General features: G+C 37.0%; 1 protein-coding gene across 2 annotated transcripts in view; it reads right to left on the bottom strand.

The window, feature by feature from the left end:
* SBF2 (SET binding factor 2) overlaps positions 1-16,082 on the bottom strand; it is a 457,881-nt gene that overhangs the window by 241,552 nt on the left and 200,247 nt on the right. For both annotated transcript variants that reach the window (XM_060159685.1, XM_060159686.1), the window contains exon 3: positions 3,946-4,083. In XM_060159685.1, the coding sequence (XP_060015668.1) occupies positions 3,946-4,083 (138 nt within the window). The remainder of the gene's footprint in view (positions 1-3,945; positions 4,084-16,082) is intronic.

Below are 16,082 nucleotides of genomic sequence, written 5' to 3'. Positions count from 1 at the left end.
CTGGATCTGAATATCTGTTTCTTTCCCGAGGTTAGGAAAGTTTTCAGCCATTATTTCTTCTTGTAAGTTTTCTGCCCCTTTCTCTTTCTCTTCTCCTCCTGGGACCCCTACCATGCGAATGCTGGTTTGCTTGATGTTATCTCATAAGTCCCTTAAGCTATCTTTATTCTTTTCCCTTTTTTTCATTTTTCTGCTTTAATTAGATGATTTCCACTGTCCTGTCCTCATGTAAACTGATCCTCTCTCCTGTGTCATGTAGTGCGCTATTGAACCCCTCTATTGTATTCTTCAGTTCACTTATTATACTCTTCAGCTCTGTGACTTCTATTTGGTACTTTCTTACACTTTCTATTTCTTTGTTGAAATTCTTACTTTGTTCATCCATTCTTCTCCTGAGCTCAGCATCTTTATGACCATTATTTTAAACTCTTTATCAGGTAAATCACTTATCTCCACTTCATTAAGGTCTTTCTCTGAGGTTTTACCTTGTTCTTTCATTTAGAACATATTCCTATTTCTTCATTTTCCTTGACTCTCTGTGTTGGTTTCTATGCATTATTTAAAACATCTACCTCTCCTAGTCCTGAAGGAGTGGCCTCTTGTAGGAGATGAACCTTATTATTCAAACCTGCCCTAGCTCTTGGTTGTCTCTCAAATCTTTATGATGGTCCAAGCAGCCTACTTTATTCTTAGTGCTCACCATAGTTGAGGGTATACCAATACCTGATAGTGTTCCAAAGGGAAGGATCATAGTCAGCACCTAGATTCAGGTGGATTGGAAGCCAGACCTTCAGGTAGCAGCTTTTAATGTATGCAAATATGTATCTTTCAGTGGAGACTGGGAGATGGGTGTTACTGTCTGCTCCCTCTGTGCTGAGCCTTGGGGGATAGCCAGTTAAGAACTTCGTTTGCTACAATCCTGTGGGACCTGGGAGCTCAAGTCCTGTTGGCCACAGAGTCAAAGGTTTAAAAGGGTGTGTCCCTTGGGAAGCAGCTGCAAAATCTGGGGCGCCAGACATGTGCACAAGCTCTTTCCAAGAAGAAACCAGTGAGCGGGAGCAGGCTAGAGAGGGAACAGAGATGGCACCTGCCAGATCCCTGGTCTCCAAAGAGAATCAAAATTAGCTCCTAGATGTGTGCTAAGTTAGAAACCTGACCCTCAGGCAGTAGCTTTTAAAGTATGCAAACACGTGGCTTCCCTGGTGGCGCAGTGGTTGAGAGTCCGTCTGCCAATGCAGGGGACACGGGTTCGTGCCCCGATCCGGGAAGATCCCACATGCTGCGGAGCGGCTGGGCCTGTGAGCCATGGCTGCTGAGCCTGCGCGTCCGGAGCCTGTGCTCCGCAACGGGAGAGGCCACAACAGTGAGAGGCCCGCGTACAGTAAAAAAAACAAAAACAAAAACAAAAAAAAAGTATGCAAACAGGATTTTTTCAGGCAAAGACTGAGAGATGGGTGTTTCTCCCTGCTTCCTCCGTGCTGAGCCACAGCAAATCCTTGAAAACCCATTAAGAACTCTTTGCTTGTTATAGTCCGGTGGGTCTCATGAATAAAAGCCCCATTGTTTTTCAGAGTTAGGTGTTTTTGGGTCCTTACCTCAAGTGGAAGTCTAAAAAGATGGGGGCTAGATGCAGGGTCCAAACCCTTCGCGCCTCAGGGGAGGAGCTGGAAGTTGTAAGTTGCTTCTCAATTGCACGTCTCTCTGCCAGGGGACATTTATGGTGAGACTGCATCTCAGCCTTTTCTACTCACTTCAGTGTGGGTATGTTCTCGTTTGCCTGCTATATAGGAATTGCTCAGCTAGTTTCTGGATTTCTTTCAGGAGAAATTGCTCCATGTGTAGCTGTGGATTCAGTGTGTCCACAGGAGTGAGTTCAGAAGCTTCCTATGTAACCATCTTGGACTGGAACCCCCTACATTGTCTTAATGTATTACTTTTCTGTGAGTTTATTTGGGGGTAAGGGGTTGGTAATGATGGAGAGAAGAAAAAGAACCCAAATAATCACAGTTAGTCATTCGATAATTCTAGGGAGTTGTAAAGAGGTACCCTCAAGAATATGGAAATAAAAGAAAATACTGCCTTCTCAGCACTGACTTATGTTCAAAAGATCAACAGAGAAATGAAAGGTCACCTGAAAAAGATAGCAAGGCTCTCAACAAGAGAACATTCTTATTTAGACTGAATTGACCAAAATGGGAATTGGATTGGCTATTTGTTGGCAACATCCACCCGAACACTAATCAGGACAGAAATGACTAGAATCATAGACATCTAAGTTCTCTGTCTGAATTGACAACATAAGCCCTAATTTCAAAAACAGTTGGCCCCGAACAATGCAGGGTTTAGGGGCGCCGACCCCACTGTGCAGTCGAAAATCCACATATTAACTTTACGGTTGGCCCTCTGCATCCACATATTCAACCAACTATGGATCATGCAGTACTGTAGTATATAGTTACTGAAAAAGATCTGTGTATAAGTGGACCCGTGCAGTTCAAGCCCATGTTGTTCAAGGGTCAACTGTATAAACAATGGGCTGTGTTAATCTGGCAGGTGTTAAATATTTGACATCAAATATTCCTTAGTTTGATTCCACAATCAAAATGCTTCTGATTTTGATATGGCTTCCCACAAAGATCTGACAACAAGGAGAAAATGTGCTGATGATATAGATAATGTATATTTTGTTCTATATAACCTTTTAACTTATCACTGTAAATTAAAAAGCTAGCATGCTGGTTTTAATACATCAGTCTAATGAACTTGGATAATGTGAGTCTGTACCATGAGAGGTGGTTTGTCTCCTCTTGTACTGAAAAATGAAATTTCTGCATCCAGAAAATTCAGATCTTGGCATTTAATTAAAATAACAAAAATAACAAATGCTCCTTTGTGAGGTCATTTCAGAAAGCAAGCCAATCCTTTTCCCTGGTGGTGATACTCATTCATCTGTATGTAGCAGAAAGCACAGCAGATGATAATGCAATTGGCTCACTCAACATCCTGCAAACTGTTTTATAGTTTCCTTCTCATACTATAGGGCCTTGAAAGCAAAACAAACAAACAAATAACAACAACAACAAAGTTTTTCTGATTCCTTTGGGGGGGGATCTGCATGCAATCTGACACAAGGAAACAACCCATATGACACTTAAAGCAGAAGTCACCAATGTGTGACAGTGGCTACACATGGGAGAATGGATTTTTTTAGTGTGATTATTGTGAAGGCTGTATTGCCTGGTACCCAACATCATAGTAATAAAAGGTTGAAAAAGTATGAACAGCCCCAAGCTAGGCAGTTCCTAGTAAACAGAACTGGTTCCCTGCTCACCCCTTACCCATGAAATTACATAAACTACCCAATACTTTCTCATAAATCCTTTTCTGAATAAATTAGAGACAGTAGATCCAGTTGTTTGAAACTGAGAGAACCCCAGCTAATTCTCTGAAAGACCCAGTATTTTTAATTTCTATAGTTCTAGCCTATTAATGTCAGTCCCATCATTTTGATACTACCACCACTAATAATAATGAGTTAACAGTTACTTCAGTACTTAAAAAATAATACCAAGCATTGTGATAAGTGATTTATAAACATTCTGATTAAATGCTCTATATTCTGTGAAAGAAACCTCAGGAGAAAGACTGAAAGGGAAAAACCACAGGTTCATCATGAGAGGACACAAATCTTCTTAATAAACCAATTTGCAGAGATGCGATTCTTAGAAGTATGCAGATTATGAACAATATTTTAAAGAAGAACAATTAAACCTGGACAATAACTTTACCTTCTTGCTCTCTTCTTCAACAATATAGTACCTCAGTCATTTTAAAGTAGCTCATAGAACTCAAACTTGCTATTCTAACAAAAACAAATATGGCATAATAAAAAGATTCCTAAATGGTGTCTCTTTGGCTATAATTTGGCTAGAAAAGTTGCTGTACCTGAAGATTGATCTCTGCCTCATAAAAGGTTAGGCATGAGCAGTAATGTCGATCTGAGTCAATATCTGTCAGGACCACCACAAAAAACGTTGGCTGCTTCCTCTCTCTGGACAGCTGCCACCCTCCAGGCTGACAAAACTAAATGAGAAAGAAAAAAAAAAATTGTCACATCTTAAAAGTATAAGGTAAATTAGAATACTTTCACTAATATGCATATGCATTTTATGAAGACAGCCTAGATTTTCCACAGACGCCACTCATTCTGAGACCAGGGTTGGCACATGCAGGAACAGAGCACTAAGATGAAAACTTTTCACCATTAGAACAAATCATGAAATAAGTTGAAGATAAAGTGCTCAGTACCTACCATGGACAGAAAACAGAATTATTTTAAAATATCGTCATTAATCTAAGACTCTTCAATTCAGTACAATGAAAAAGACATCTTGTTCATCAAGACAGACCACATTCTGGGCTATAAAATACACTTTAATGTATTTAAAAGAACAGAAATCATATAATGCATGTCCCAGACCACAATAAAATTAAACTAAAAATCAATTACAGAAAGATAGCTGGAAAATCCCCAAATACTCAGAGATTAAACAACACACTTCTAAGTAATACATGGATCAAAGACAAAAATCTCAAAAGAAATTTTCAAATATTTTTAATTAAATGAAAATGAAAATACAGCTTAACATTTGTGGGATTCAGCAAAAGCAGTGCTTAGAGGGAATTTTATAGTGCTGAATTCATAGAGAAGAAGAAAAATCTAAAATCAATCATCTAAGTTCTATCTTAGGAAACTAGAAAAAGAAGCGCAAATTAAATCCAAAGTAAACAGAAGGAAAGAAATAATAAAGTTAGAGCAGAAATCAGTGAAATCTATTACAGGAAATCAATAGAGAAAAGCAACAAAACCTAAAGCTAGTTCTGAAAAAAACATTAAAATCAACAAGTCTCTAGCCAGACAAAATAAAAATAAAAAAGAAGATACAAATTACTAATATCAGAAATGAAAGACAGGACATCACTATAGATCCTGTGGACATTAAAAAGATAATAAAGGAATACTATGCATAACTCTGTGCCCACAAATTTGATAATCTAGATGAAATGAACCAATTTCTTGAAAGATATAATCTGATAAGACACACAAGAAGTAGACAATCTGAATAGGCCTATATCTATTAAAGAAAATGAATCAATAATTAATAATCTTCCAAAATAGAAAGTATCATGCCACAATGGGTTCATGGTGAATTCTACCAAACACTGAAGGATGAAACTAAAACATTCTCTACAATCTCTTCCAGAAGACTGCAGCCAAAGAAATACTTCCTGACTTATTCCATAAAGCCAGCATTACCCCAATGCCAAAACCAGAAAAAGAAATTACAATAAAACTATACATCAATATCTCTCATGAATGCAGATGCAAAAATCCTTAACAAAATATTTGCAAATTGAATGTAGCAATGTATGAAAAGAATTACAAACCATGACCAAATAAGATTCATTTTGGGTATGCAGGGCTGGTTCAACATTGAAAGTCAATTAATCACATCAAGAAGCTAAACAAGAAAAAGTACACGATCATATCAATAGATACAGAAAAGGCATTTGAGAAAATCTAACACCCATTCATGATAAAAACTCTCAGCAAACTAAGCATAGAGGGGAAGTTCCTTGACATGACAGAGAACATTCACCAAAAACCTACAGATAACATCATACTTAATCATAAGAAACTAGAAGCTTTCTAGCTAAGATTAGGAACAAGGCAAGGATGTCACCTATTACCACATACCTTTTCTAAATTGCACTGAAAGTCCTAGTTAATTCAATTAGCCAAAACAAGGAAATAAAAGGTTTACAGATTAGGAAGGAAGATGTGTAACTGTCTTTGTTCCCAAATGACATGACTGTCTATGTAGAAAACCTGAAAGTAATAAGCAATTCCAGCAAGTTTCCAGGATACAAGGTTAATATACAAAAGCCAACTGCTTTCCTATATACACCAACAATCAACTGTTACTTGAAATTAAAAACACAATACCATCTTCATACATTAGCACCCCCCAAAATGAAATACTTAGGTATAAACCTAATAAATTATGTATAAGATCTATATAAGAAAAATCACAAAACTCTGATGAGAAATCAAAGAACTAAGTAGAGAGAAAGAGAGAGCAATTCCAATGTTCATCAATAGGAAGACTCAATATTGTCAAGTTTCAATTCTTCCCAGTGTGATCTACAGATTCAATGCAATCCCAAACAAAATTCCAGCAAGTTATTTTATGGATGTTGATAAACTAATGTTAAAGTTTATATGGAGAGGCAAAAGACCCTGAACAGCCAACTCAATATTGAAGGAAAACAAAGTTGTAAGAGTGACACTATCTGACTTCAAGACTTATTATAAAGCTACAGTAATCAAGACAGTGTGGTACCAGTCAACGAAAAGACAAATAGATCAATTAAGCAGAATGGTGAGCCCAGAAACAGACCACACAAATATAATCAACTGAACTTTTACAACAGAGCAAAAGCAATACAATGGAGAAAAAATAGTCTTTTCAACAAATGGTACTAGACCAACTAGATATTCATATACAAGAAAATGAATCTAGACACAGACCTTACACTCTTCACAAACATTAACTCAAAGTGGACCATACACCTAAATGTAAAACACAAAACTATAAAACTTCTAGAAGATGACAAAGGAGAAAACCAAGGTGATCTTTGTTCTGGCAACGACTTTTTCGATACAACACCAAAATCATGAACCAGGAAAGGAATAATTGATAAGCTAGACTTCATTAAAATTTAAAACTTCTGCTCTGTGAAAGACACTGTCAAGAAAATGAGAAGACAAGCTAAGGACTGGGAGAAAATATTTGCAAAACACATATCTGATAATGTACTGTCATCTAAAACATACAAAGAGTTTTTAAAACTCAACAATAAGAAAGTGAACAACCCAATTAAAAAGGGGGCAAAAGATCTGAATAGATACCTCTCCAAAAAAGATATAAAGGTGGCAAATAAGCAAATGAAAAGATGTTCAATATCATATTTCATAAAGGAAGCAAATTAAAACAACAAGATACCATTACATATCTATTAGAATGGCCAAAATACAAAACAATGACAATGCCAAATGCTGGCAAGAATGTAGAGCAACAGGAATTCTTATTTATCGCTGGTAGGAATGCAAAATGGTACAGCCACTTTGGAACACAGTGCACCAGTTTCTTACAAAAGTAAACATACTCTTACCATACAATTCAGCTATTTACCCAAAGGAGTTGAAAACATATGTTCACACAAAAACCTGCACATGGATGTTTATAGCAGCTTTATTCATAATTGCCAAAACTTGGAAGTAACCAAGATGTCCTTCAGTAGGTGAAGGCACGTCCAGGTGACAGAATACTTTATTGTGCTAAAAAGAAATGAGCTATCAAGCCATGAAAAAACATGGAGGAAACGTAAATGCACATTACTAAGTGAAACACACCAGTCCGAAATGGCTACACGTGGTATAATTCCAACTACTTAACATTCTGGAAAATGCACAGCTATGGAGAGCAAAAAGATTAGTAGTTGCCTGGGGTTGGGGAGACATAAATAGGCAGAACTTAGAGGCTTTTTAGAGCAGTGAAACTATTCTGTATAATACCGTAACTGTGGATACATTTTATTATGCATTTTTCAAAACCTTTAGAATGTACACTAAGAGTGAAACCTAAGGTGAATTACAGACTTTGGTTGATAGTGATGTGACCAATGTAAGTTCATTCATTGACTGTAACAAATGTACCACTGTGGTGGGGCATACTGATATTGTGGAAAGTTGTGCGTTTGGGGAACAGAGAATATATGTGAATTCTTCGTACTTCCTGCTCAATTTTGCTGTGAATCTAAAAGTATTCTAAAAAGTAAAGTCTATCTCTAAAAACATGAAGAAAAAATATCTGGATAACAATATTGTTGAAGAGATGGAATAGAAATAGAAAGGAGCTCATCAATACAGCAGCTCTCTGTGCCAGATTGCCTTCTGTTACCCTGCTTAATAACTGTGTAAGTTGGAGCACTTTATTTAACCTCTCAGTGCCTTAGTTTCCTCATCTGTAAAAGGCAGAATATTAGAACCTATCTACTAGTACTCTTGGGACGCTCATACAAGGTAACACATGAAAAGTACTCAGAATAGCCTTTGCCATATAATTCCATGGTAAGTGTTAGTTATTATGATTATTACCCCCTTTGACCTAACCTTAGTTTCTATCATCACAGCTATAACACTTTCTTTCCCCTTCTTTACTAGTTTTTTCCTGCCTCTCCTTTCATTGCCTCATTGACTCCTTGACTCAGTCTAAAGAGACATCAAAAAAGTAATATTTGGATGACTTCCTACATTTAGAGAGACACATTAATCAAGTTCATAGCTTCTCTACCAAATGAAAAATTCTACCAGACTCATTTCCTTGAGCAGACATCATAAGGAATACATAAAGAAATAGCATGAAAACCTTAAGGACACATTAATTAGTTAAGTGAAACTATTTTTCTCTACTACATTTGTGTTTTGAAATAGTAATTCATTGAACAAATATTTATTGAGCACTTCAGTTTCACTTATTCTGTGACGTCTTCTCTGAAGCTCCCCAGTTTCTCTAGCCCCCTCCAAACCAAAGAATCAAGCAGTTCCACTCATGTGTTCCAAACGATTTTATACCTTCTTATTATAATAAATAATTATAATAACCTTTTCTTCCTATATATAGCACTAAACATATATTTTACTAACATGGTACAGAAAAGTTGACTTGTCAATTTGTTTACATGTATATTTCACCCTCAACAATTCATTTATCTAAGTTCCATGACTTTACATCTTTGGCTTTCCTGTGGCCACCATAAGCCTTTTTCATTCTAGAAAAGTAGCCCTCAAAGTGTGGTACACAGAATCACAGGAGTCCCGGTGGTCAAAACTATTATCATATTAGTACTAAGAACTGGTTGTTTCTTTCACTTTGTCGACATTTACATTAATGGTGGAAAAGTAATGGTGGGTAAAGTTGCTGGTAACTTAACAGTAATCAGTGCAGCAGCACCAAACTATACTTGTAGTCACTGTATTCTTCAAAGCTACACGCACGTTTGCAGTTTAAAAAAAAAAAAGTTTCTGTTAATAATTTCCTTGATGAAGCAATAAACATTTTAATTTCATTGTAACTTGACCCTTGAGTATACAGTATTGTTTCAAAGAGTAAATACACATAAAGCACTTTTGCTGCATACAGAAGTATTATAGTTGTTTAGCGAAAAACTACTTGTGTAGATGTTTAAGTTGTGAGCTGAACTGTTCCTTTTTTCCCCCCAAGAACACCATTTTTTACTTGAAAGAATAACTGACAAACATGTTTATATAGTCATGTATTTGGTAGACATTGTCTCAAATGAATGAAATGGGCCTGTCACTTCAAGATACAGATCTGAGACTGTTTGTTACCAATGATAAAATGAACTTTCAAGCACCATCATGAGCCTGACAGCTTTGCATTCCTGATTAATATGACGGTATTATTAACTAATGTAATATTTTAAATACTATATGTGTCAACATTTGGAATATCAGCATAACTCATTGATCCCTATTTACCAAGTGACTAATGCATGATGTTATAAAATCATGCATGGATAAAAGATCTTTCAAAGTGCAAAGCCAACCAATATATTTTATTGTAGCAGAGTAAAAAAAAGTTCATTGATGCATTTATATATCTCACATTGCAACTAGCCTTTAAGATATTATTATTTTTTGAGTGTTGGTGTAGTATTCAAACAACAGTTTCCGTAAGTATCTGAAAAGGCTATAAAAATACTCCTCTTTCCAACTACATATTCGTGAGACCTGATTTTCTTCATATACTTCAACCAAAACAATGTACTGTAAAAGCATGAATGTAGAAGCAGGTATGAGAATCCAGCTGTCTTTTATTAAGCCAATATCAATGATATTTACAAAAATATAAAACAATATCATTCTTTTCCCTATCTTTTTTGTTATGGAAAGTACAGTTATTTTTTCAAAAAATATGCTATTTAATATGCAACGGTTTCCTGTCCTTTTTAAAATAAATAAATAGCTTAAATTTTTCTAGTTGTCAGTTCTAACACTAAAATTGATAAAACTACATAAACAAAACTCTTTGCAGATTCTCAGTCATCTGTGAGAGTATAAAGTGTGAGACCCCCAAAGTATGAGACTTGCTATTCTAGTAAGAATGAGTGTTAATGTGTAACTAGCCTTGGCTTAAGCTACTTAGGTAGCAGAAAGGTATAATCTTTGGCAGAACCAGGGAGTTTTAACAGGTTAAACTTCTGGGTTTAACAAAACCCAGAGTGTCTTTCAAAATACTCGTGTCTGAGCTTGGGTATGAAATAATATAATGATACAGGGCCTGTGTCATCAGGTCTACTCATTCGACAAACAAGTCTTCTGATATAAAGTGAATCAGTTCTGTGAATTAATAGCAAATAATCGCATTCTCCTAGAGGTCTGTCATTCATTATCACAGCTGCTCATCAGGCTTGGCAAACGGTACTAAAAGCTATACACCATAGAATAACAACTATATATTTTCACATAATTTAAATGAAACTATAGGCTTTCAGTAAGGATTAAACTAAATCTCTTTATGTTAGTTCCAACTCAACCAACTTTACTGATTTCTCAAATCAAAGGTACCCATCACAGAGAAGTGTTCACAAATAACAAATTAACTTTTGTAAGCGAATAGATATATTACTTAAATAAGCAATCAGATATTTTGCTGCTAAAACTAGAAAAATCAACTCATGCTTACTTTTCTCAAACGCTTTACACATACAGTGAATATAATAAAAATATTACAGAATAATAAAAGATGTCCATAGCATTACTGTGACTAATTTTAATGATCTCTCAAAGGTGAAATGTTGTAGAAGGTTCTTGGGATAACAGTCACTCAATATTTTCCAAGACCTTCATATACGCATCTATAAATTTACAGCTCACTAAACTACATTTTACTGTTCAACCTCTAATTAAAAAAATTAAAGGTGTCCCTTTAAAAAAAAAGAAGCCTGTAAGAAAATTCCTTCTCATAGAAAAAAATAAACACATAACATCCAGAAGGAGAATATGAGAGTTTAGGTAGGAAGACCTCCTTAGTTATTTAAATGGCCTCATTTCCCCAAGTTAACATTATAACAGGAATTCTGATTTTAAAAGTATTGACAGTAAAACTTCTGGGAAATTCCAAGGATCCTCTTTTTGGATTCAATAAGTACTTCTTCAAAACTAAGCTTAATGTGACCACAACTAAGATAGTAATGGTAATTCATGCTAGGCCTGGTCAGATATTTTTTACTTAAATTTTTCACAAAGAAGCTGCCAAGATAGCTGGTTACACTGGTTACACATAAGACCCTTTATTTCATACATAAGAATACAGCTATGTAATTATTTTATACTATGCAGTAATATTATTAGAATCATACTTCATAAGAAATTTTGATGTTGCATTCTTAAATGAAATATATTAATACACAATAAATAAACAATAGCTCACATAACTGAGTTTACAGAAATGTTTTTTCAATGGATGAAAAGAAAGGCCTTAACCTCCAGTTAAATGTCTACTTTTCAAATTCATTGTATCATAAGATTAAGTAATAATCGAATTTGGTGTATCAGGAGATGATCCCACTATTAATGAGAAGTACTCCTCATAGGATGTGGATTTGAAATATAATAATGCTAACTGGTTTAATCATTTCAAACCTTAACTAAAAGCGTGCTGAGAAAGTAATAAACAATGAGAGGGGAATTCCATGGCGGTACAGTGGTTAGAACTACGTGCTCTCACTGCTGAGGGCCTGGGTTAGATCCCTAGTCAGGGAACTAAGATTCCCCTCACAGTGTGGCCAAAAAAGAAAAAAAAAAAACCCAAAAAACAATGAGGGAGTGGACACTGCATTTCTTGAACCTGAGCTCGAGTCACATTTCTGACAGGAATGTGAGAGAATGTTTAGACAGCTGGAAACAGAGTAGTCACTAAAAGATAGTAAGCAGAATGATAAGCATTAAACAAACAGGATAAAAATCAGGATTTTGCTCTCCCTAGTGTCTTTACTGGCAAACAGGGGAAAAAAATGCTATCACAGGTGCAAAACCTAAACTGTTTAGAATTGACTATCATAACTGACTGGCCTACATTTTGCCCTCCTTTTCCAAGTCACTGAGGAAACACATCTACTTGGAGTGATACTATCAATGGACATACCATATATATGTCTGTTTCATAAATATGCAACAATGTATGTTTTTGACTATTCCCTTCCACTTGACTCTCATCATTTCCCACAGATCATGCTCATAAAAATTTTACAACATATCTGGGAACAGCCAATATGGGGATTCCTTTTCAGGATGTTATCTGTCTTTATTCAGTTCCAGTTTTCTTCAAGACCTTGTCATAACCTGGAAACAAATGATACCTCAAGGGTGCAAGGTTAGAACTGACAGACATTTTTAGGCTCCACATTTAATGCATTACAAATACCAACTTTGTTTACTTGTTTCTTTAATTGCCCAAATGTATGAAGTAGGTCATGTGCAAACAGGCCACCCATCTGCAAATAAAAGATAAGTGCCAATAATCCCTCATATTTGTGAAACCCTTTATATATAATTGTATCCCACAAGGTTTATTTTACAAATGATGAAACCAAGGCTATGAGACGTTACGGTGATACAGCTAGTGTGTGATAAAAGCAGGACTAGAATTCAAGCCTCTGTATCTCTACAAACTGTGTCTTCTCACTGCTGAATTATCTTTGTATATCACCTTGTGGATATTATTTTATATTAATATGAATTTATTGTAGAAAAATCAGAAAAGAAAAAATGAAAATGAACTAAGTTCTTTAACATACAACCTTCCCTTGCAACCATTTATCTCTGGATGTACTTTTTATATAAAATGGGATATATTATACATATAGTTATAAGTCCTGCTTTTCTCCACCTTCTGTAACATGTGCGTTTTCCCATGTACCTACATATTTTTAAGAAAATTATTTTTAATGACTGAATATTACACCAGCATATAGGTAAGCACCACAACATAACTAATTCCCTACTGTGGGTTGTTTATGTTGTTCACAGTTTTTTTTCTTAATAATTCTGGGACAAGCATGGTATTATATAAATCTTCCCAGGCATGTCTCATTATGTTTTGTGGGAAGAACTGGTTTTGTAGAGCACAACCAAAATGAGCACAAAAAATGTTTAATTGCCCTTGAATTCCTTTTTAAAGGTTAGGCAACCCCAAAATTATTTTGTTTTGCTGATAGAATTCTAAAAAGGACAAAAAAGAAGTGATAACAAAGAACTGTTATTATGAACTATATTCTGACCAAAGAACTGACATGTGAAATAACGTTTAAGAGAAGCCTGAAGAAACTGAACTCCATTGTCAAGCCAGGCCATGGCAATGTCAGGTGTGTGCTCTTTACTTTAGACAGATATTTTTCAAAAGTTCAGAGAAAACACAGTGGTTGTAAGACTTTGGAAGAGAAGCCAATCTAAGAGTTGGGAAACTTTCAAATATTTTGTTATCCACAGAATAATGGGTATCACACACATGTGCCTAATTTTAGTGGACAGCTTTTGATGAAGTATAATTTTAAAGGACTATCCAAAACAATCTGCTTTAAATGAAACAATTTAAATGGGTCACCTAATGCTTTTAGTAGATATTTTATTCAGATATTTTATTACTACTACACAACATTACACTGTCCTCATCAGTATAATAAAACTTTATGTATAAGATAATATAATTTGTCTGCCTAGAGAATCCAAGCAAACTGACTAAATATTATTTGAGTAAATAGGAGTTTAGTCATGTAGCCAGATATAAGAACATATAAAAATCAACAGCTCTCCTTGAGATCAGCAACAAGTAATTTCTAAAAAGATCTTATTCGTAACTTTAATATGTCCTCAAAGCTACAGAATGAGCTAACCTAATCTCTCAAGTTTTGAACACTTTGGCATATCAGTCTCATGAAGAGCCCTACACATAAGCCTCTAAATATAAAAATTTCAAGAAGCAAACTCCAAAGAGAAAAACGAACGTTTAGAATAGCTTCTAACATCCAAGTTTTGAAAAAATACAACAGTACATGATTTACAAATTTAAAACAATTCCAAGAGCAAAAGAAAAGTTATTAATGACTTCTAGTTAAGCATGGCAGATGAAACAATGAGTTTACCTCTGAGAGCTCCTGAAATCACTCTAAAATTGCAATTAAAAAGAATACAAACAGCAAAGTAAAATGAAAGAAGATAACAGGTTTAAAATGACAATAAGAGGGACTTCCCTGGTGGTGAAGTGGTTAAGAATCCGCCTGCTGGGGGTGGGGTGGGGGGGAGTCAAGATGGTGTACTGCCAGGACATGCGGAATTCAAGTCTTCTCACAACTAGGGCACCTACCAAGCACCGGTGGGGGACCACAGACACCTAAGGGGATGGGAGGAACCCCCAGAAACTGGGTAGGATGTGGGGCATGGGGGGTGTGAAGTGGGGGGAGAAGTGGAGGCAGGAAGGGACTGGCGCCCCTGAGGGGCGGCTGGGGGAGGGGAAGGGCTCCCACACCCGAACGGGTAAATTGGGGAACCACTGGGACAGCAGAGGATCAAAAGGGAGTGTGGCCAGCCTTCCCCTGCCCACTTGGACCCCCAGGAACCTGCTGAGATCCCGGGCCAGATCCTCTGCCCACCTAGGCCATCTCCAGCCACTCAGGTCCTGAGGGAGTGGGAGGGAGGGATGAGGGGGGCAAAAGTAAATGCCGGACCTCTGGGATCCACACCCCTGAGGGGTGGCTGGGAGGGGGAGGAGTTCCTACACCCAGCAGGACCCACCCATGGTTAGGGGTCCAGCGGTGACGGGGTAGACCCAGGGGGAGGGGGGCAGAGGAATGGAAGGGAACGGGGCCAATGCTTTCCCTGTCCACTTAGGCACCAGGGAGCCAGTTGAGCTCCAGGTCTAATCCTCTGCCCTCGGAGCCTCCCTCCTGCCACGCAGAGCCAAAGCCCTGCCCCTACACCCCGATCCAGGGCCCTACCTCTACATTTGGAGACGCCTTCCAATGCGCTGGGCCTAAATCCCACCCACACACCCTCACTCAGGGCCCCACCTTCAAACTCTGGAACTCCACACACCAGAGGCCCTCCTTTCCACGTGCTGCCTCTCCCCTTCTGCACAGGTATTAAGCAGAGACCCCGCCCCATACTTGAAAGTCGCCTCGCCTAAGCCCCGCCCCATGCTCAAACACCACCCCACCCCCACACGCCCCCTGCCTAGGTCCTGCCCCACCCTAAACCCCACCCCTGCCTAAGTTCCACCCCCGCCTAAAGTACACCCCCACAGCCAAGGCTTTTTTTTTTTTTCCTTTTCCTGCTTTTAGATTGGGGTTCTGTTTTACCTTGTTGATTCATTGCTATTGATGCTTTTATATTTCCTAATAAATCTTTTATTTTTCTGATTTTATTTTATTCTTTACAATTTGTTAGTGATCTCTCCTTTTGGCTTGTTGCTCGACCCGCCTTTTTTATTCTTTTTTCTGATGTGGTTTAATTTTACCTTGCTGTAGTTGTTTCAATTATAGTTTTATTTTTCCTAATATATTTTTTATCTTTCTAATTTTATTTTGTTTTTATTCTTTGATATTGTACTGTTCCTTTCTTCTTTCTTTCTTCCTTTTTTTTCTCTTACAGCACCACAAGCTTGCGGGATCTTGGTTCCCAGGACAGAGGTCGGGCACGAGCTCCTATGGTGGGAGCTACAAGTCCAAACTGCTGGACTAACAGAGAACCTCAGACCCCAGGGAATATCAACTGGACTAAGACCTCCTGGAGGTCCTCATCTCAGCACCAAGACCCAGCTCTATCTAACTGCTTGCAAACTTCAGTGCTGGATGTCTCAGGCCAAACAACCACTAAGATAAGATTACAGCACCACCCATCCAATTAAAAAAAAAAAAAAAAAAGAAAAGACAAAAAAATG

Source organism: Lagenorhynchus albirostris, chromosome 9 (genome assembly GCF_949774975.1).
Source record: "Lagenorhynchus albirostris chromosome 9, mLagAlb1.1, whole genome shotgun sequence".
Taxonomy (NCBI): Eukaryota; Metazoa; Chordata; class Mammalia; order Artiodactyla; family Delphinidae; genus Lagenorhynchus; species Lagenorhynchus albirostris.
Note: the sequence above shows the minus strand (reverse complement) of the source record. Positions and strands in the feature narration are given on the sequence as shown.